Raw genomic sequence first — 22,812 nt, forward strand, 5'->3', positions numbered from 1 at the left:
TCCTACTGTTAAGTGGATTATTTCTATTGGCTCAGAATGCTTTAATCTTCTCACTCTTTTTTCAGTGTTTGTCCTGCGTGTTGGCTTGCACTTTGTACCTGCTTGGAACTAGTGTCTTGATATTATTTTATTACCCAAAGTGATATAAAATGGGTAAGGTTGAACAGGGGGTAGTGACCTTGTACTTTGAAGTGCTGCTGATGGTTTAAACAGCAGAAATGAACAGCATCTCTCTACTAAATATGAAAGAAAAAAGCACTGGAATATAATTTACTTTTTTCTTTTTTAATAATTTTCAGAACATCATCGGTACTGGTGTCCTGTGGCAGCTGTACCCAAGGGGAAGAGGCTTTTCTGAACAGTAAGCCCTGCTTTTGAAGACTCTGATTGTTATGTTTAAATGTTAATCAGAGAGGGGGGTGTTTTTCAATAAATTAATGTCTTTTTGAAAAAAGTTATAGTCAATGTTCTCCATCTGCTACACACCCACCTTCTGTCTAAGTGAACAAAGCCAGCCTCACAGTTAAATGTGCTACTTGTGAGATCTACAGCCAAGCAATGGCTAAACAGTGGTTGTAAGCCACTGTGCATGAGGTAGTAAAATGGGGAAGTGCATTGCCCAAGCAGAAACTCTAAGGCAGTGGTTTTCAAACCTTTTTTTTTCCTCGTGACCCAGTTGAAGAAAATTGTTGCCTGTGACCCAACATAATTATATCTTTTGACTAGAATTTTCATAAAATCATAATATTGCAAAACATTCCAGCTTAATCCGCTTTACATAACTAACACTAGCCTTAATAAGCCTGTGGTAAGGAGTGTGGGAGGTGGCCCAGGGTAGGGCAGAGGATGGGTGCAGGGGTGAGGGCTCTGTCTGGGGGTGAGGGCTCTAGGGTGGTGCTGGGGATGAGGGGCTCGGGGTGATGCAGGATGGGGCTCTGGGCTGGGGCAGAGGGTTGGGATGCAGGGGAGGGTGAGGGCTCTGGAGTGGGGCCAGGGATGAGGAGTTTAGTGTGCAGGCAAATTGCCCTAAGGCTGGGGCCAGAGGACTCCCCCCCAGCCCTCTCCCCACTGGCAGCAGCTAGCTCCGGGTGAGGGGCCTCTCTCTCTCTCTCTGCCAACAGGCAGCATGGAGCTCTGGGGGAAGGGTCTCTCTCCCCCTGCAGGCAGGCAGAACCGAGTTCTGGGGGAAGGGTCTCTCTCCCCCTGCAGGCAGGCAGAACCGAGTTCTGGGGGAAGGGGCCCCTCTCTCCCCCTGCTGGGAGACAGCGCAGAGCAGCTCTGGGGGAAGGGCCTCTCTCTCCCTCTGCACGGAGCTCCTGGGGGAGGGTCCCTCTCTCCTGGCCAGCAGCAGTGAGCCCCCTCCCCAGTTCCTGCCCATCACCTACCTCTCTCCTCTCCAGGTCCTTGCTGCGCGGCCCTTTGTTAGAATTTGAATCAGCAAGGCGCCCCAGTGCCTGACGTTCCGCGACCCAGTATTGGGTCGTGACCCGTACTTTGAAAAACACTGCTCTAAGGCACAGTACCCAAAGCCGGCACATTGCCTCCAGGAGCAATGGTGGAGTATAGCTGTTGCTGTACCCCCTGAAAGTGTGCAATGTGTGCCCCCGACTTCTCCCACAAACTCCTTATGCTAGGCCATAAAGGTGTGGGATGGGGTGGCACACACCTCTAGGTATTATAGCATTACTGGATTACTAGAGATCCTACATCCTCCTATCTGGAGAGGATACAGGCTGGGAGTGTGCTGTTCTCCTGCACAAGGGTAAAGGGAGGGGAGCCCCTACATACTATTCTTCAACATTTTACACATCCACAATATGGCCCTGAGTAGTGAAAGTGCCTGGGGCACTTCTGGGATAATGCCCTTGGAAATTAGACTGTCCCTGTTCTTTAGCTGTGCTCAAACAGAACATTTTCTTCAGCACTCTTTCCCCCAGGTAATCTTAGCCATTATATTTTTAAATATGTTTCTTAATTTTAATATAAAATATGACCTAGTAGTACAGCTCCAGTTCAGAATAGATTATAGGTACAGTGTTTGGTTTCTGTTCGGCAATGTAATATACCAGCAACGACTGTAACACCTCAAAATAACCAAACCCATCTGGAGCAAACAGAAGTAGGTTTATCCTTGGCCCTATTATGAGAAGTTGAGCAGTAGCACTGGGAGATGGGTGGTTAGTGAACCTTGGATTTAAATATGCTTGGATTATAATTAATTCTTGTGAGGAGGCTAGCATTGAGAAATGGATGGTATGGCAGATGTTCGGCATCAGGAATTAAGGGATATGCCCATGATGTCTGTGTGACAGGGTTTAATCCTTCAATAGTAAAGTGCATGCATGCTGTTTAGTGATGAGAGTATAGAAATAAAGTAATCTCACATTATGCTATACAGACGATTGCATTTGAAAAACAATTTGTATTAGCAATCCCAGAACATGGAAGTTCTTTGAGATATTGCATTTGGAGCACTCTGAGGTTCTGGCAGGAGCCCTTTTAACATAGCTCTTGGGAACAATATATTTTCAGTCTAATACGAGGATTTGAATGCTCTGGTATTTTCTCAGAGAAGGGACCAATTTGACTCTTCTGAGGGCCTGTAGAAGAAGAATGCTGTGCCAGGTCTCCTTCACAGACTTCCTTGAGACCTTTAAGAGGCTCTACTCCTTGATTAACATCTGCCTGTCTAAAGCAGAAATGAGTCTGACCCAGGACACATGAGGTTGAATTTTAGGTCCGATATTGTATGCTGTGAATCTCAGATTTGGTAGGGAGGATAGGAAGGCTAATTGGGTTAAATGAATGCTTAATAAGAGCTTTCTTACCCCAGTCTTCAGATTGGGGATAGCATGATGGTAGGGAGGGGGGCGAGGATTTATGTTTTGCAAAGTGCCATAGCAGCTAAATTAAGACCAGCTGTCTTTAACTTCGATCCGAGAAGATGAGATTGCAGTTTTTAGGTCTGGAAGAAATAGGGTTTTAAAACTGAAACAGTTTTCTGTATTCCTGACCAATATCTGTTGTATGTTTAATGCCTTCCTCTTATCTTGACAGCCTTTCCTTCATTCACAATTTTGTTGCTGACCTCTGGTTCTTATTTAACGTATGCAGGTGAGGTAGAGCCTTAAAGAACAACATGGACCTTGATGTGTTAAACATGTTTGTAATAGCAGGAGGCACTCTGGCTATCCCCATTCTGGCATTTGTAGCATCCTTTCTCCTGTGGCCTTCTGCACTGATCAAAATCTATTATTGGTAAGTTAAAGAATAAGTATATTAGCATGGAATGATTATTTTTGGTTCACACTATAACTTAGATTTAAAATGTGTGGTTGCCAGACAAACTGAGTGCTCAGTAAGTCTCACTTATCTTAAAGATGTGGTCCCCATTGATCTTATTGTTTATTATTCATATTCTTAACTCGTATTCATACAGGGCCTCAGGCTCGGGTGGAGGGCCCCATTGTGATGAGTGCTGTACATACGCATAGTAAGGAACGGCACTTGCCCCAAAGAGCTTACAATCTGACTAGACAATGCAGATAAAGGCTGGGAGAGAGGAAGTATTATTTATCCTGATTTTGCAGATAGGGACCTGAGGTACAGAGAGATTGAGCATCTTGGCCACGGTCACCTATGAGCAGTGATGTTGGAACACTTTTTATAGAGAGGGTGCTGAGAGCCACTGAACAAAACTGCAAACCCTGTGCATGATGGAAACCACTTCAATCCTGGGGGTGCTGCTGCACGCCTAGCACTGCTAGTTCCAGCACCCCTGCATATGAGACCACTGTCCAAGCCAGGTACTGAACCCTGGACTCCTGAGTCCCAGAGTTCAATGATGTGTTCTCTTCTAGCCCATAGAAATGACTAACAGCGGAGTCCAGCTTTAATACATTTTAGAAAACAGGATTGTTTAGTGACGAGGAGTGTTATGAAAACTTCCCAAAATCTCAGTCAGCTATACTTGATACCAAGGTACACTGGCACCTGGGGGAAGTATTCTTAGGGCCCGTAATATAAAATTAGATTAAGACTTTAACATGTGGATGGAGTTTTGTTATAATAGATATGTATTACTCTTAAAAAACATAACTTTAAAACACAGACTGAAGGAATACTACCATTCCTTATCACATTCTCCCATCGGAGGCTTTTTGGGTTATGTCTTTGCTGCAGGTTGCTAGGCAGAGCTTGATTATCCGGGTTGCTTTCATTTGAGAGGGAGGGCTGCCCATGGGAACTGGTGTCATTTGTACTTTTCGCAGTACAGGAGAACAGACTGGGAAAAAATGGCCTGTTGGACACCCTCATCAATCAGGAAGGCTATTTGGATCTTGTGGGCAGGAGTGATTGTCACAATGGGACCAGAATGTGGGTTCAAGCAGAGCAAAGAAACAAGACAAGGTGTGGGAGAGAATTAAAAGCAAGAGAGCAATTGACAGAGGCTTCATGATTCCTCTGTGAACTGGGACAGGGCAATTGTCCAGCAAGACAGAATGGAAACCTGGTAATTTCATGCTCAGGACAGAAATGTTGTGCTCAGGAGAAGTAGAAAACCTCTGTGCAGCAGTAATCTGCATTGGTAATGCAGTTGTCAGAGTCTGTGCAACTCCTCTTGACATCCCATGACAAGCTGCATTTCTCTGAGTTATTCCTTTGCAAAGGAGATGATGATAATGGGCTCTCACTGAGAAAAGCATTAATGGATCTAAGTTCCTTTCCCATGACAGCTGTATTGTGACTGTACTTACAATAGCCTGGCCAGTCTTATTTCAAAATGGCTAGGCTGTGCCGAACAAACACAAGGTACCTTCATGTGGTAACTAACATGTGGTCTGTCACTGTCTTAAATATGAATGTTAATCTGAGTGTTCTGATTTGTATCAGGTTACACAAAGCTTCTCTGAAGCCACATCTTTCCTCTCAATTAAGAATATAATCTGAAATGTGAAAACTGTAGTTACAGAAAGAAGGTTCCCAGCTCTCTCTCCTTCTTTGCACTGGAGTGTTGAAGAGAAGTTGTATAATTTTCCTCATTTGCCTATTGTACCCCACCCTTTCCAATAACAGAAGAGAACCATACTAGCTCTTTAATCTATGTAGAAACGAGATGAAGAAATGATGATTTTTTCAATCCCTCTGATTATTTCAGATGAGGGTTTAAACAGAAGATATTCCTTTAAAAATGCTCATCTGGCATTCCAGCTGTGTTCCAGGATTGCTGTACCTGATGCACAGTTAACAGTATTAGTTGTTTTAATTTGGTCACTCATCAATTCGACTCTACTGCTGGGGTATCTTAAAGTCAAACTCATCTTCTGTAGAAATTTCTGATTGTAGTGCAATTTGTAATCCCATTTTCACTCACTCAAACAAGGCAGCAGTATCAATGTCATTTCTTTTTTTTAAAATGGACAGACATGTAGGTCTAACACAGATTTATTCTAAGTAATCTCATAATCTATGTATTCAGGCGACTGAAGGTTGAAACTGGCAGGATGTAATCAAACCCAGGAATATCGGTAACTAAATATGTGTAAGGAATAATTCCTTTCCTTCAGGCATCACATCAGGAACTGTGAGGCAGAATGATGCTTCTGCAAATGATGGCTAAAAAATATCACCAGTTCTCTGCTATGGAGATGTCAGTCCAGTACTGGGACTTCTGAGTCCTCTGGCTTGTATAAATCCGATTGGCAAAAGAGGATTAGCCAAGTTTCACTTCCTTGTAGATGCTTTTCCTGTTTTTTAAAATCTCTATTCTGTGTGTCCTTGGAATGAGGCCCCTAGGGGAGGGGGGTTCCACGTGTGTTGCCCTTGCAGTGCTCCAGGTACCTCTCACAAGCTCCCATTGGCCGCAGTTCCCTGTTCCCAGCCAATGGGAGCTGCGGGGAGCAGTGCCTGGAGGCAAGGGCAACACATGGAGCCCTCTGCCCCCCCGCACGGGGGGCCACAGGAGGCAATCCCACAGGCTGGATCCAAAGCCCTGAGGGGCTGGATCCAGCCCACAGGCTGTAGTTTGCCCACCTCTGACTTAGATTGTAAACTCTTTGGGGGCAGGCACCATCTTTCTGTTCTGTTTGTACAGCACTTAGCACAACAGGGTCCTGGTCAATGACTAGGTGTAGCAGAGTGCTGGCTCACTGACACAGCGCCTCCTGCTGGTTGTTTAGGAATGAGCTCATCCAGCACACAGAGCACCTCCTGGTGGCTGGTGTTTCACCTGCCTCAGGCCCCCGTGTCCTTCCCAGACCCCCTTACCCTGGGGTTCTGCTCACCACAGTACCCCCACATGCTGGGTCTCCCCTCCCAGGGGAACCCCCAACCCTCTACACCCACCTTGCCTCAGTGGCTACTGCCAGTCATCATATAGCCTCCTCCCACTGAAGCAAACTGCAGTCTGTAAAGGCCACTCATCATTGGCAAGGGGGTAGGACCAGCTGCCTCTGCCTCTGCCTATTTCTGGGCTGCACCTTCCAGCCCCAGCACCTGCATAGGCCTTTATCAAGGCCTCAGCCCGGGTGTTTTTTTGCCAGGCTGAAGCTCCCCAGCTCCTCTTGCCCTTCTCCAGCACTGCTCTGCTTCAAGTACCCTATTCCCAGGCAGCTACATCCTTCTCCCTTCAAAACTAGAGAGAGAGACTGACCCAGTGCTTTCCATAGGCCTTCTTATACTCCCAGCCTGGCCCTGATTGGCTGCCTCAAGCCCACTCCTGATTGGCTCCCTGGGGCAGCCCTTTCCCAGGGCTGTTTTTAACCCCTTCCACACTGGAGCGGGGTGACCTCCCCTCTACACTAGGGCTCCTAGGTGCTACAATAATACAATTAATCAACAAGAAGAAGTAGCACAAGCCTATTAACAGACAGTGTGAAGCCTGGTGCTGTAGAAATTGGTATTTTGGTGAGTGAAAGAAACAAAAATGCTTTTTCACTCACATGATTAGATTGTGGAACTCGTTGCCATAAGATATCATTGAGGTCAAGAATTTAGCAAGATTCAAAGAGGGATTGAACGATGATATGGATAACAAAATATCCACAGTTGTTATAGCACTAAAAGAAGAGTTTTGGAAAGGATACAAAACCAGTCATCAGGGTTTAAGACAATCTCTCAATAGTTGGGATTAGGATGAGGCCTTCATGGGAAGACAGATTACCCCAAATCTGCCTATTCTGGGTTTTCTTGCACTTTCCTCTGAAGCATTTGGTACTAGCTGTAGTCACAGACAGGCTACTGGACTGGATGGACCTCAGGGCTGATCCAGAATGGAAGTTCCTATGTTCTTGTAAATATTTAGTCAGTGGAGACATAGGCAAGAGTTTCAGAGTAGAGAAGATGATAAGAAAAGGGCTGATGCCAGAGAGCTCTGAGGAGCCAGGCTGGGTAGGCAGGTAAGAATGTGCAGTATATTTTAAAAAGCGGTTAGGGACTGAGGGAGAAGTTCATGGAGTTTGTGTTGAGGAATGGCATGGCTGCATCAGCAGAGTTGGGGAGAGGATGAGAGGATTTTTCTAAACAGATAAATGCCCGTTTCTTTTCTAAGCTTAGTTTTGAGTCTACATCTGTAGTAACTGGATCTGTAATGCCTGGATATAACTAGGAATTGCGTAGGAGTCTTGTGTACATTTTGTTACAGAATATCCAGCAGTTCTGCAGAACTCTCCCCCCGCTTCCTGTGAATCTTGTTTCTTCAGAATTTGTATTGTTTAATTTGTTGTTTATTCTGTTACATTAGAAATTGTTGTTGGGTTTTTTTTTGTTCTGTTCTCGAATTATATTTTCTTTGTGCACCTGTAGGAGGGAATGAGAGGAAAAGTATTGTGGCTACTCAGTCCCCTTTCAATCCATGGACCATTTCCACTTCTCAGGGTAGACTGAGCTCTTGAGAGCAGGCTGAGATCACAGACCCGACAGGGGTAGCCAGTGACAGCATGTCGCAATTCAAAACCTGTTCTCTTTGTCCCCCCATTCCCTCTCTCCCCTCCCCATTATTGTTCATATGGGTTGTACTAGGGCTACAATGAGCTACACTCTTAATAATAGAGGCCATGGCTTTAGTTTGTAGTTGTGGTGCTACAGACTGTCTTTTTCCTGCTCCCCTGCTTTTGGCGTGTGTCTGCATGCAGGGTTTGAGGTCTGAGGCTGCTCCACTGTCATCTTGCCATGGATCGCGCCTCCTTTGCTTCGTGTGCTAATCCGTTTAGCTGCCATTCCTGCCGCTGCTAATAGCGTTAACACCTTGTGAGGGATCAGTTCAGCTTTGGACAGATTATTTTGTCTTTTGCTGAATTGATCCATCAGGATCAGTTGCTAAAAATGTTAATATCTTGCCCAGTGATGGTTTACACGGGGCCCCTGAGGCGAACCTTAAGACACTTATTCATTCAGGGTGAAATTCACCTCTGTACATAGGACTTGCACAAGGTCTAGGCACCACATAAGTCCCACATAAGCCCTCAAAATGGGGCTTACAGTAAATAAGGATTGAGGTGCTGCATAAGCTTTTTGCTGGCTCTCTGCACCCTCACAATGACAACACTATCCAGCCTTAGTGACATCATAGTCACTTTTTATATAAACTGATACTACACAAGCTGGTATTTATCAATATTCTGGTCACCAGATACTTTGCAATTATTTGTTTAATCTGCAGACAGGGGCCAGAGTCTAATCTCAGTCCGACTAACTATTGACTTCACTGAAGTCAGTCTTGTTTTTACTTCAGTGTCATGGAGCTTAGAATCTGCCTTGTGTTGCAAATTCTTGCTTTGTTGGCCTGAATGAACCTCCATTTGTTTTAAAATTTACTTATGGCACTCAGGATTGGTCCCAGACAGAGCAACAGCAAAAAGGAAAATCCTGTAAAAATAGAGCCCCAAAGTTAGCGTGAAATGAATAGAAAGCCCTTGTGCTGAGCCTTGAAGAGGAGGGATTCATGAGACATCAGCAGGGAGGGTGTTGCATACATGCAGGCCCACTCCCCAGCTCATTTCAGATGGACAACTGAGACCAGCGACAGCCTGGTTGACCTCTCTTGCCTTGTGAGCAGCAAAGTGGCTGTTTGTTACCTCAGGCCTAAATGACGAAAGGCCATAGAGACCATCAGCAAAACCTTGGTTTGAAACCAGTGCATCATTCCAATGGGGCTTTATTTCGGCTGGAAGCAATGCAGGATGCTTTATAACTGTCCACAATATTGTCCCGGTCATTTTTTGCTTTAAATGGTTTTTCAAATATTATAAAGCAGCTGTCAGTGATTCCCCTTTGACACAGAGTGCTCCCTTTCAGATGGGCACCCTAACACCAGGTTTACTGTCCTACTTCCCCCCTTGAGTTTCTAATGACTTCACAACAGGCTCTCTTGTCTCAGTAATATGCCTCTTTAGGGCCAGTTTATTACAAAACTCTAGTGCAAATAATCTGTAACAAAAGTCCCGAAACATAGTCCATTTCTTACGCCCCGTTGCCATGCAGTCCTTAAAATCCCATGTGATCTGGTCAGTAGACATAGCACATACCACACTCAGGAGCCTTCCACTGCTCCTGGGCGCTGCTTCAGTTCTCTCCTGTCCTGCCAGGACAGCCGCCCCAGCCCTTCCAGCTGCAACCCCCCAGCCTTTCTCCTGGGAGCTCATCCTCATCAGGGAGCATCCAGCACTGTCCAGTTCTGTTAAGCTCCCATCTTAAATAGGCCAGAAAGTAGGCCCTGCACCTGTTCCCCAGTCCTCTGTCACCCTCTGGTTCCAGTGCACCAGCGTGGAGACCTCAGCAGATATGCCCCTCCGCTGCTCGCCTGCCTTTAGCCCACTTTGGCCCTCAGCTCTGGCTCTCCAGCTTGCAACTCCCTCTGCTGCTTTCTTGCCTTCCATTCGCTCCGGCTTGGGGAGTTCATCCAGAAAACCCCGCTTCTGCCTTCCCTGAGGAACCTTCTACAGTTTCCTTCAGGGACCTCCTCCCTCTCTGACTCTGCCCTGCCCTCATAGCTGGCCAAACCAGGAGCACCTTTTTCTAGCACAGGGGCGCTGGACCAGCTTCAATTAAAGGGTCAGCCACCCTGTGGCAGCAGCCCAACTATTAAACTTTGATAAAGGTTTGCTAGCTGTTCTGCTCTGTTCAAGTTCTCAGCACCCATCTGTGGGGCATCTGAGTGCCTGCTGCCCCTAAGATTGGGTCCGCCCCAGTGCACAGGGCCCCCACAAGCCCAGCACACCATTGGAGCCCCACTTTCCATGTCAGTGGTGTATCAGTCCCTTGTGGGGGCTGAGCTCTCTGTGACATTTTTCATTGAACTCAAATGAGCCAGCATAACAACTCCTGACATTACATGTCCATCATACTTTGCCTTTACTTGTGTCATTTTACCCAAGAGTCTCCTAATGCTTTTCAAATATAAACTAAGCCTCACAATTCCCCTTGTTTGCGTCCATATTAAAGATGAGTAAACTGAGCCAAAAGAGGCTAATCTTCAGCACATCCTCTGAGGCGTCCTCAACATACACTGACTTCACTGGGGATTGTTGGTGCTGAGTATTTGCAAGAGATGCTCAGTACTGCTTAGAATTGGACGCTGAGGCCCAGATCCACAAAGGTATTTAGGTTCCAACCTTCCATTGAAATTGGTAGATGTAAGGTGCCTAAATACCATTGAGGATCTGGGCGTTAAGTCTGCATTCTCGTAGCAAGTCAGGGCCTGGAATTGAACCCAGGAGTCCTGTGTTCCTGTCTTGTGCTCCGACTATTAGATCATGCTCCAATGTCATGTTTCACTTATTTCTTTGTCTTTAGGTACTGGCGTCGAGCACTGGGCATGCAGGTTAGATATGCTAACTATGATGATTACCGGTTCTGTTTTTCTTATCGAGGGAGACCTGGATTCAAACCATCCATACTGATGTTACATGGATTTTCAGCCCACAAAGATATGTGGTTGTCTGTGGTCAAGGTATGTTTCCAGTTTTCTAACAACAAATGGATACTGCCTTAGCGAGAGAACACTTTTACTTGCAGTGCTGTTGGTGTTGTGAAAAAGGGGTCTCCTGCTAGCACATTAGGAAGCTTAGCTATACTGATCACAACTATGACAATTATTTTGAAAATCTAGAAATATCCTCAGCTACTGTACATATTGATCATCTGATGCATTCCACCCCTTTTGTCATTCAAAGTTTAGAGGATTTATGCTTCCAGACTTAATAATGTCATGGGCTTGTTCTGTACTACAGAGTTAGGTCAACGTAAGCTGCCTAATGTCAGCGTACATGCTACAGCCTTGCTCCCCCCAACGTAAGTGCCCTACTACATCAGCATCATAACTCCACCTCCACAAAAGGCTTATGTCGGTGTAGATAGGGTGATGCAGTGTCTATGTAGACGCTGCGTTACTTACGTTGGCTGTTGGATGTCATTCTTGTCAATTTCACAGTTCCTGCATGGAGCTCGGGGCTGGTGGTGGGCTGCTCCTCTTCAGTTGGTGGACATGCTCCTGGTGAGGACGCGATCCATCAGCACAAGGAGGGTAGTGTGGTCATCGGCCACCTCAGTTAATTACTGCAATGGCTGTAAGTCGACCTAACACAGGTTGACTTAAGTTTGTAGTGTAGACGTTCCCATAGAGTTTAAGGTCAGACGGGACCATCAGGTCATCCAGTCTGACCCCCTGTATATCACAGGCCCTTAAATTGTACTTAATAGGTTGGAGCCTTTTCTTAACAGCTGGAGTCTGGTGTATAATAATTCTGGTGAATAGGTCATTTCCGGTATTTAATCTATGGGGCTAGATTCGCACTCTAGTCTGTGTCAGCACCTAGGCAGAGTCCCTGTGGAAGGCCCTTAAGACCCAAAATCTGCTTGAGGAGAGGAGGTTGTGGTCTCAGAAAACAGGCTTCATCTCCTTAACACTGGAGGTGTTTTTAGGGGCCTTGCACCACCCCAAAAGTGGGTATTACTGGCCAGAGTGAACGTGTACATGGGATGATTATGGGAGGTACTTATTTCACACTTCCCCACAGTAACGCCCACCTGCAGAGCTCCTATGGAGCCAGCAGCAGGAAGTAAAGTTGCTCTCTCCCAGCAACATCTCTGAGGGAAAGCAGCAAAGGAAAAGCTACCTGTTCTCTGCTGGAAACCATCTCTGTGCGGTGGCAAGGCTGTGCTGTGAGAGAGAAGCTTTGTGTGCAGGAAATCTAGCCCAAGGTATTTAATCACTTCTCATGCTGGGTGTACACAGACCAAACATTTATAACACAGTCCCTGTTTTCCCCTTTTTCCCTCCCCTTCTCTTTTTCTTGGATTCTATTTTTTTAAACAATAAAACTTCCTTAAGCTTATAAAAGACAATACCAACTCGCAGTGAACTAATGTAATATGGTGTAGCCATTGGCCACACTGTGCTAATCAGGACAACATTTCCCAGCGAGATTCTAATAGGAAATCAATTTTTCCCCCCCTGTAATTACCAATTTCCTTCATAGGATCCTTCTCTAGGCTAACTGCCCAGCGCTTTGTTTCCGCAGTTCCTTCCGAAGAACCTGCACTTGGTTTGTGTTGACATGCCTGGTCATGAGGGAACTACCCGATCATCATTAGATGACTACTCCATCAATGGGCAAGTTAAAAGAATACACCAGGTGATGGCCTCAGCTGTGTTTTATGCCTGTTCTTCTCCATGTCCCCCTTCCTGAGCAATCAGGGTATATGGGTTTGATTTGTCTTTGAAGTGATTGGAAACCAGGATTTCTTCTCTTTAGAAGATTGAAGGTGAAACATGGAGGGCTAGATTGTGTGCTTGGCTCAGCCCTGTGTAGATGGCAGCATGCAAGTGTGCCGCCTCAGGAAAACCCCAGAGGAGTCATTCCCCTGCTTTCCTCTTATTGCAGGGAAAATCATCTACTCCTGGCCTGTAGCAAGTGCAGTTTACTTCTCCTTTTCCCTCCCCTCCTGCAGCTCAGCTGTGCATTCCTTTGGATCACTAAATGGGCCAGTATTGCCTTTGCTCCTTGGCTCTCTTTCATGTGCTAAGTTGAAGCCATCCTGCAGAAGGAACTTTGCAGAGGGAACGTGTCCCTCTGTTCCTTCAAGGACTAACCCCCTACCGTGTGACTGATTAGCCTGGACAGTCTTACTGTTTTAGGCACATTCGAATACGTTAGAAAATTCAGTGTGCAAATTACAGCTAGGACCCTGTGTCCCAGAATCAGATGAGTTCTTAAAACCCTGCAGCTCACAGGAGCTTCGTATGATGGGAGGATTTTTTGTATTTTGCTGCTCAGATTATAAAATGTGTAAATTTTCCTTTCAGCATAATGGCTGAGCCAGGCAGGGTTGTAATTAAGGGGTATGGCAGGGCTGAAGAAAAACGCCTGTAGTGGGGTGGGGGGGATGGGATGTGGAGGCACAGCAGTAGCATTTTCCCCAGTCATATACTCTGATTTGATTTCAGTTCCTCTCCACCCACAAATCTTTTCAAGAGCCGGCAGTGAAAATGGGCAGGGATCCAGGATCACCACCTACAAGCCCGCCTCCCCCCCTCCCCCCCCAAGTCACTCACGCACCACTCTATCAGATTAAAAGCGACAAAGAGTCCTGTGGCACCTTATAGACTGGTATTGAATCCCCATCTCTGTAAAAGCTGCCAAGTGCCTCTGTCCATTTCCTTTGGCATCAGCAGCAGATGCCTTCCTTGTAACCGTGTTGCTTTTTACTTCACATTTGATTTAAGTATATAATATATTCTGGACCAGATTCTTATTTATGCGAACACCTCTGCACTGCCAGAGTGGTGTACAGGAACCTACATGTAAATGAGTATCAGGCCTCAGTGGAGAGCGTTAAATCTCTCCTAAGCTGAGCTCTGCAGCAGAGCTCTGAAAATGGAGAGGCGGTTGGTAAAATGCTGCAGAAATAAACAGCAGGTGGGAGCCACATTTTGGTATTTTCTAAGTCTGCATTTTCCCCCCTTGTCCCTTATTGGCATTATCAAGATGGATGGGGCTGGAATGTAGGAGAGAAGAGGAACAAGACCAAGCAGGAAGGTGGGAGGAGGTGAAACAGGGACTGTTGTTCTCTAGGACGTGGATCAGGCTGCAGTTTATTTTTGCTTATTTTCCTTTCCTTTAAAGAGGGATGTAGATGAGGCTGGATGGTTCAGAGGCTTGGTAATGGCCTGCAGAGCCCTTAAGCCTTAGCCGTTCCAATCTCGCCTGGGTCAGCAGTGACTGAAAGTTATCATCAACGCTTCTTTGCTAACCTTCTAGTTTGTAAGCGCCTCTGGGCCAGGGACCTGTGTTTTTGTTTGTCTGTCAAGCACCAGCCAGACCCGTGAAACAATAAAAATAACAACAGGAAAGAAGAGTGGTGTTCTCAGTGCCCTTCCAGTGGGCAGGTATCCTGTCACAGACGCTGCTTCCACTCTTGTTGCTAATTTGGCAATCTCCGCAGTGGTAAAAACTAACAGGTCACGGACCCCGAACTACTCTGCTAGCTCTCAAGCTTGTTCTCTTGCTCAGGGACAAGGCACTTTGCTGGGACAAGGTGGGGAAGCTTACCCTGCTCTGTGGATGGTGATGTCCACCCTCAGCACTGTTAAGCCAACCCCTTCCATGGGAAATACGTTTCCTTTTATTTAAAGAGGATGCACGGGCAATCTTAAGATTCTGTGGATCCACCACACTGCTCTGGCTTTGCTTTTAGGATTTACTGCAATGCTGCCAGAACCTCTTGATTACTATATGCTGTAGCTTTGGAGTTTATTTTTTCTAATGACTTGGATTGTAACTGTGCAATTGCTCCCTGTGGCCTCATTGCCCTTTCCATTTCAGTTTGTTGAATGTATCAAGCTGAACAGAAAACCTTTTCACCTGATCGGCACCTCAATGGGTGGAAATGTTGCAGGAGTTTATGCTGCTCAATACCCAGCGGAGATTTGCAGCCTGTCTCTTGTATGCCCTGCAGGTGAGTGGCACAATAAAAACAGTATGGAAGGAAGTAGCTAGGTATATACCCTGTACCAAAGGAACCTAGAGAACCTCGGGTAGTACTGAATCTAGTGTAAACTTTGTGAATTAGATAGTGGGAAGAAATACTTGGCACCAACTGAGACTTTTAGAATCCAGTTTAGATGTATTTATACTCCATAAGACTAATTAGACTCTAACAGAACAGTGCATGTACTCCTGGAACACAGCACATGAAGTGTGAGATAACAAATGCTGCAAAAGCTGAATTCCAGTCTCTGTTCTAAGCCCCCTTTTTCACAGCATTCTCCAGCAAACTCCTGTTCAGGCTGAAATGTTCCATGCTTAGTTGCAGCCCAAAGGTGACTTTTTTTTTTTTTTTAATGATGTGTATAGAAAACAATGTGTTTGCATAGCTCAATGTTGGCTGAAGTTGGAGGGACAGACAATCTATGCTTTTGAAAAAGATTGGTTCTGAATTTATTTGAGCTGCGAATATTTAAAATGGAATGTTCACACATGCACATAGTGGAGGAAGAATCTGGGCAGAAAGAGAGCTGCCTTAATTGCCCTCCCCCCCACTCCGCATCCACAATGCCCACTGCATAGGAGGACGACACACATCATCAGCACCTTTGCTTTCTGATATCTTGGAGCCTATGCTACACCAAGGTGGAGGTTTTCAGAAATTGCTATGCAAGGAGTAGCTTTGCTATCTGTTGCAGGGGAGGGAGGGCAGAGATGGAAGTATAGGTAGGAGGAGGGACCAGGACGTGAAGGAATATTTGCAGGCCCAGCGAAAGAGTTGTTGTTTCCTCATTGGCTTTTACAGATCAAAGGGTTGTGGCTCTCCCAGCGTGGTGGCATTTGGTATCACAGCAGCTACTTCTGTTATAGACACATTGAGAAGTAACTGGAATCCTAAATGTGGACCCTTACATCTTCATAGGGAGGCACAGAGGTTTAGTTCCAGGATTGCCATTGGAATTGGAATGAGTTAAGAACATAAGAATGGCCATAGTAGTTCAGACCAGTGGTCCATCTAAACCAGTATCTTGTCTTCTGACTATGGCCAGTACCAGATGCTTGAGAGGGAGTGGACAGAACTGGGCAGTTATCGAGTGATCCATCCCCTGTTGTCCAGTCCCAGCACCTGGCAGAGGCTTAGCTGTGGGGCTAAATTCCCACGCAGCTCTGAATGTTTTGGTAATGTGTGTGTAAACGTTCAGTGTTATATGTAACTGAGAGATTGCTAAATGTGTCGTCTCCAGTTTTCAGCATGGTGGAAAGAAAATCCTTAGACCTTTCTTAAAATCATTTTTTTGTAATACCCATTTGACTAGAAACTTGTAAATTGAAACACCTTCTACCAGTGATGCTTCTTGCCAACATTCTACTCTTGTGAAATGTGTGATTTCACATTTAATCACATTTAGCTGTTGGGTAGCTAGGCAGAGTCTGCGTCAACCTTTGTGCTCTGTGTGATGTTTCTAAGGGAGCGAGCACAAAGCCGTATGGCTTGGACAGGAGTGGCTGAGATGAATGAAAATGGGGGTGGGGAGGGGGTCAAGAGAGGTGATCTGAACTGACTTCACAAGAAGTGTCTGTTTTAAACCTGCAGGGGGATTTAGCTGTCTAGTCTCATCTCTACAGGTCCGATCCTCGCATACAGTAAGGCCTCTCTACAGCACTCTGGCAGCGTAAGATGTCTTGAAGTGGGTGTAGATTACGTTGGCCTCGCTTTAAGACATCTTTACACTGCCAGAGAGCTGTAAAGAGGCCTTACTGTAAGTGAGAATTGGGTCCTTCCTGTTCTGAAAGCCTAAAAGGGAAGATCGCTTAGTTGATTCTTCCCAAATCTGCCACTAAATCCCCTATGCTCTCTCCAGCTGTTTAGAGACTTACAAGAAGGGAAGTTACTCAGTAAATGCGAATTTTGAAGTACCTGGTTATGCAGAATTTCACATTTAATCAACTTACTCTCCTGTCTTAATACCTGGCCAGACTATTAAGTACAAGCTAGGGAATTAAATGCTACAAATGTGTCTGAGTGTTGGCACAGCTTTATCTGCATGCAGGAAAGGCTCTGGTGTTTGCCTCTGTTGTCAAAACAGCTGCTGCTGCTTCTTATCCAATAAACTAGTGATTCCAAGGCAAGAAATAAAGGGCAAAGTGGAATGTTACCTAGTTATCACCTGTGCTGCTCTGGAGAAAGAAAGTGATGTGAATAACTATCTCTGTGTATATGTCAGGCATCTATGAATTAGAACCAGTGGTTCTCAACCTGCGGTACACCTATCCCTGGGGGTCCGCAGAGGTCTTCCGGGGGTACATCAGCTCATCTAGATATTTGCCTAGTTTTGTAACAGACTACATGAAAAGCACCAGCAAAGTCAGTACAAACTGAAATTTCATACAGACAATGACTTGTTCATACTGCTCTATATACTATACACTAAAATGTAAGTACAATGTTAATATTCCAATTGATTTATTTTATAATTATAGGGTAAAAATGAGAAAATAAGCAATTTTTCGGTAATAGTGCGCTGTGACACTTTTTTGTGTTTTTATGTCTGATTTTGTAAGCAAGTAGATTTTAAATGAAGTGAAACTTGAGGGTACACAAGACAAATCAGACTCCTGAAGAGTCACCTCCTAGTGAAGAGGTTTGAAGTAGAACTGGATGGGGAAAATTTTTGCAAAAATGTTGTGTAAAGCCTAGAGTGTCACTTACTAATAAATATTTAATTCCATTGGTTATGTATTTTCCCTGCAGTGTTCGTTGTTAATTTCCCAGCACCTAGAGGTAGCTTAGCAAATGATGCACACAGTAATAAAGTGCTGGTGCTTCAGGAGTTCCCTGTCTGAGAATTCATTTTGGTGGGCAGGTTGCTGTTGCCAGCTGTGAATTGTATGTCCCACATTATGAGGAGACCTACAATGTCCTGCTGCAGCTTAACTATACAAATAATTAGAAAAAGATAATAGAAAATGGAGATTTGTTTGTTGTTTCTATCTTCATCAGGATTGTTTTTTTGTTTGTTTCTATCTTCCTGTATGTGACAAGTTATTCAGCCCACTAGCTGTTGGTGGTATTACCATTCCAGCAAGCAAACATCCATTCATAATATATGTAAAGTATTTGTCAGATTGCATCCTGACTTTCTCTGCACCCACTGTATGCTCCTAGCTCCCCTTCTGCATCTCCTTCCACAACCGCAATTGAGTACCCACCTTCCCTGCTGCTGCTTCTGGCTTCCTCCTGTATAATGCACTGTTAGTGTATCAAGGAAATGCACTTCCTATTTTATTAAAATGAGAAATTCTCTGCAGAGTGTTTTGGAGGCAACCAGCCACGGGAGCAGTAGGGTCAAAGTTATGGTGAGTAGGGAGGACTGGGATATCATTTGGTCAATCCTATACATGTATAATGTGTAATCCCGCCCCTTGGTTGAATGAGTAAGCAGGCAGGAAGGCCATAGAAATCAGTAATTTAGTTCCCCTGGCTGAACTTCAGTCATTTTCAGGAATAGATTATATTGTACATGTTACATATTATATTATATAATATAATATATATAGTCATAAAATTTTAATTCCATGGATGGAACTGGGAATGGGATTCACTGTTTTGTTTTGAAAAGAGGTAAATTATGGCCTATGGAAAGTGGCAGTGTTCCTTTTGATAGGCTTTTAAAAAATTTTTAGGAAAAAGGGTTCTGGAAATTAGAAAACAGGAGAAATCAAGATCTACCAAGGAATGAGAGAAAGAGGGAAAATGAAAAGCGTTATTTTGTGAGAAGACTGACAAACTTGCTGAAATTCTGGTTTAACTGAGAAATTACAAAGGTTCTCTCATCTCTCATCCACTTCACACAATTTGGTAAAATTGGCAGGTTCCATTTATGAGAGACTCCCACAGGACAGAGATCCCATGGTGTTGCAGGGCAGAACCGTATCTTGATTAACACTTCATCGGTCTCAGTTCATTTTGAATAGTATGTGACAAAACCACAGGTTTCATTTTTCTTCAGACGAACAGGGGACTGGGAGGAACACAAAGCAGGTGTGTATTTGTGCTGTGTTTAGTGCTATTAGTTTGATTACCATAGCTATTAGCGGAGGCTGTCATGACTGCGTGAAAGTTTACAACAGTCAAATGTACAGTACGCCCAGAAGTAACTACCTTCTGTGGCAAATTGCCATCTCTAGGAATGACTGTCTTGTTGTTGTCACTTTTGGATTTTAGTACGTGGTTATTTTTGTTCATTGTATGTAGGTCTGCCATATCCAACTGATAACAAATTTCTTAAGCGTCTGCGGGAGCTGAAAGAGTCTGAATGTATTGACAGGATTCCTTTAATTCCATCAACGCCTGAGGAAATGGCAGACATGCTGAAGCTTTGTTCTTATGTGCGCTTTAAAGTACCTCAGCAGGTAAGAAATCCTAGTCAGTCATCATCTTTAATCATGACAGAAGGTAGTAGACTTGGCCAGGATGGGCCATAAGCAGAATAACTCTCACAGAGAGAGTGAGAGGGCAAGCTTGTCTCTCACTGAAATCCAAGCGTTTTAAACAGAATGGTTGTGTCAAAGACAATAAAACTGAAATGATACAATCTAGGATGGATCTTAGAATAGTGTAATTCTCCAGGTAATGTTGCTATATATTTATAGAACGGGAAAGAAAGAACTGTTAGCAATTTGCACAGAATGCTGGCCCCCTAAGACACAGTTTGAAATTGTCCATCAGGGCAAGAAATTTTTATTTATATTTGTTCTGGTCCAATCCTGCAATCTTCACTAGATCAAACAGGCTTTGATTCATCATTGATGTGATCCTAGCGGAAGTATATCTGAAAGTATAGAAAGTATACACGGAAATATAATCGTGGCATTTGTGTCTTCATGCTCCGTGAAAGAAGCCAAAAGAGCTAATGAGAAGGTGTGGGACTTGTGCCAAAATCCCTCTCTCCTCCCCTTCTTGTGCTCCAAATCAACTTGGAAGGTGTCGCACTTATGACTAGTCCTTCATTTTGAGTATCTCTGAAATTGGATCTTTACAATGACTAATTTCGTTTGATTAAATCAGGAAGGATTATAAAGAACATACAGGTTGTTGGATGTAGAAGGTCTGGCGTTTGCATAGTTCTACCGATAGCTTTTCTATCTTTTTGACTTCATAGAAACTTCAGAAGGTTTCTGTTCAGAAATGTAACTTCTTTACAGCAACCCTTGCAGACAGTGTCAGGTCAGTGCTCCTGGGGGTCTCTTGCTCCTCTGGTGCCGCCCTCCTCTGGAGATTTGAGAGATTTGAGGGATGGGAATGTTAATGGGAAAATATTTTCCACAGTCTCTAATTTTCCATAGACTTTAAGGCCAGAAAGGGCCATTATGATCATCCTAGTCTGACCTCTTGTATAAAGCAGGCCATAGAACGTCCCCCAATAATTTCTGCATCTAACTAGTATCTTTAGTGGTTTAGGCCACTTTCCTTTTGTTTTTTTCCAGCCATACTCGCCTGATGCTTCCCTGTGGGAAGGATCTAGATTCTTTGGCAGCTTGGTGGGAAGTCGATATGCTTTTAGTGTATGTAGATAACAGGAAAAGCTAGATAGACGAAAAGTTATCGTCCAGTACATAAGAGACTTGTTTGTTTGTTCTTTTTTTAGCAAATTCAGTGGAAATGTTAATTGTTCCATTGTGAGGAGAAAGGAACTTAGCAATATGTTTTCCTTAGGAAGTCTTTGATTGATAGATTATAGGAGAAGAGGAAATGTAAAATAATGCCAAGTATTAGTAATGCCAAGGTAAGGTAATGAAAAGTATTAATTTTATGTGAATAATAAAGAAATGTATGATAACTCCTGAGACGACCTGGCAAGAGTGCATAGTCTGGCTTGGTAGCAAATTCCAACTGAACAATATGAAGGACATTTTTCTGCTTCCTTTTTATCCTACAAGCTTGTAGCCCCTTTATGAGGCGTCACATCTTGTGTGCTTACTCTCTTGCTCTGCAGCGATGTAACAAAGCCTTGTTTCCCAGGCATTACGGCAACAACCTGTTGTCAGAAGGTGTCTCCAAGTAAGCTTGTGCTTTAATTACGTTGTGTAACGCGCAAAAGGAGAGATCAGAAGAGGTCCCAGAGTCAGATTCTGGGCACAGTCTTGTCCAGTGTCCTCAGGAAACTTCGCCATGTGCTGTCGCCTGAGTGGCAGTGTGTGGGCCGTGTGTGGTGTGTCTGTTCTCTTACCCTGATACACATTTATTTATTTATAGATCCTGCAGGGCCTTGTTGATGTTCGCATCCCACATAATGAATTTTACCGGAAATGTAAGTGCGCTGGTTCTGCTCTGCTAGAACCAAACACAATATCTCTTGATCTGTATCCTAAGTACCCAGTTTGTGTACAAATCTCTCCCCCTCATGCAGAAGGGGACCTAGTTTTCTCCATAACAGGGTTTCCCTGTGGTGGGTGCTTCACCAGTGTGGAGATTCCCTGCTGGTGGAGGAGTGGGTAGGGACAGTCATGGGGCATGCATCATCCCCCCCTCTTTCAGCCAGCCCTGTGAGGAGCTAAGGGTGGAGTGACACAGCCAGAGTCTATGTGTCTCTGCTGCACCCGTCTTTCCCCTGCCCAGCAGTATTGTGAGCTGACAGAGTCCCCACCCAGCTCCAAACAAACTACACAGTCTTCACAGAGGGCCTCCCCCTAAAAGAGAAAAAGAAAACAAACCCTCAGGTTTATTAATCAAATGTTTACTCCAGAAAAACCCTGCCTGCACCCTCAGCCAAATCCTTCTCCATAGGCTTGGCTGCCCCTCAGGGCCTGACTGTTCCAGGCCCTAGCTCCCTGCCCTGGTGGGTCCGCTTCAGGGGCTGAAATAAGGGGGAAGTAATGGAGAGGAGAGTGCCGCTCCCCTTCTCATTAAAAGAATAGGGGTGTGCCACCCCTCCCCCAGCTCCCTGACTGGGGATAGCAGCCCTCCTCCTCGGCTGGAGCAGTTAATTTCCCCGCTCCTGTTTGTATCTGTTTTAATCATTGGTCAGCTTTAATTAACGCTACTAACAGAGTGGGGCCGTCGGAGAATCTTGTCATGCTAGAGGTCACAGACATGCTGTCCTGCCACTGATGGATCCTGGAGTGATCTGTGGTTTGTGGGCAGGCCCTATATCCTGTTCTGCCTCCCCCATGGGCCAAGTGGGGTACAGTCCCTTTGAGAGCACAGCAGTGTTTTCCTCCCACTGTCGCCCCCTCTTGCAGGTTTTCCTTATTCAGGCAAACCCTCACTGGCGGCCGCAGGAGCCTGCTGAAGGAATAAAGGAAATCACTCACTCAGGATTTGGGCCATGCTGATTAGCAGTAAATGGAACAAATCCCACTTGTGTATGACTAATTCTTCTCTGCTGAAAAGTATTTTTAGAAATTACAGATGAAAAGTCCAGACACGCTCTTCATGAAAACATGAGCAAGATCAAAGCCCCAACGCAGATCATCTGGGGAAAACAAGATCAGGTACTGCTGCCGCTGGGCTGTTTTATTTTTTATAAAGGATTGGTGCTCTGTTTCCATCTGTATGCATGTTACATAAGCAGCTAGCACTAGTGACTTGTATGGTGCTTTACAGACCCGTAGTAAGACTCCCAGTCAGACGGGAGTCTATGAAGGATGATAGGAGGGAATGGGCAACAGAATGGAAAGGGGACAGGGAGAGCAGATCTGGGAAGGGAGTTGGCTACCAGGAGCTCAGATTCTGTCTGCTTAATTGTCGTGAGGGAGGGAGCAGCTAGTGGAAAGCTCATTGAAAGAAGTGGGCTTGGAAGAAGAATTTTGAAGCGAAAACAGAGTT

General features: G+C 44.9%; 1 protein-coding gene across 4 annotated transcripts in view; it reads left to right on the top strand.

Annotated features, from left to right (window-relative positions):
• Positions 1-297: 297 nt before the first annotated feature.
• Positions 298-22,812, top strand: part of ABHD6 (abhydrolase domain containing 6, acylglycerol lipase) — a 101,791-nt gene continuing 79,276 nt past the window's right edge. For all 4 annotated transcript variants that reach the window (XR_005582938.1, XM_039482054.1, XM_039482055.1 and 1 more), the window contains exons 1-8: positions 298-361; positions 3,115-3,258; positions 10,792-10,948; positions 12,519-12,632; positions 14,823-14,955; positions 19,240-19,397; positions 21,241-21,295; positions 22,378-22,478. Coding sequence is in view for 3 of the 4 variants with exons in the window: in XM_039482054.1 (XP_039337988.1) it covers positions 3,140-3,258; positions 10,792-10,948; positions 12,519-12,632; positions 14,823-14,955; positions 19,240-19,397; positions 21,241-21,295; positions 22,378-22,478 (837 nt within the window). In the remaining variant the exon portion in view is untranslated. The remainder of the gene's footprint in view (positions 362-3,114; positions 3,259-10,791; positions 10,949-12,518; positions 12,633-14,822; positions 14,956-19,239; positions 19,398-21,240; positions 21,296-22,377; positions 22,479-22,812) is intronic.

This window comes from Mauremys reevesii, linkage group 7 (assembly GCF_016161935.1).
Source record: "Mauremys reevesii isolate NIE-2019 linkage group 7, ASM1616193v1, whole genome shotgun sequence".
In the NCBI taxonomy this organism is placed as follows: domain Eukaryota; kingdom Metazoa; phylum Chordata; order Testudines; family Geoemydidae; genus Mauremys; species Mauremys reevesii.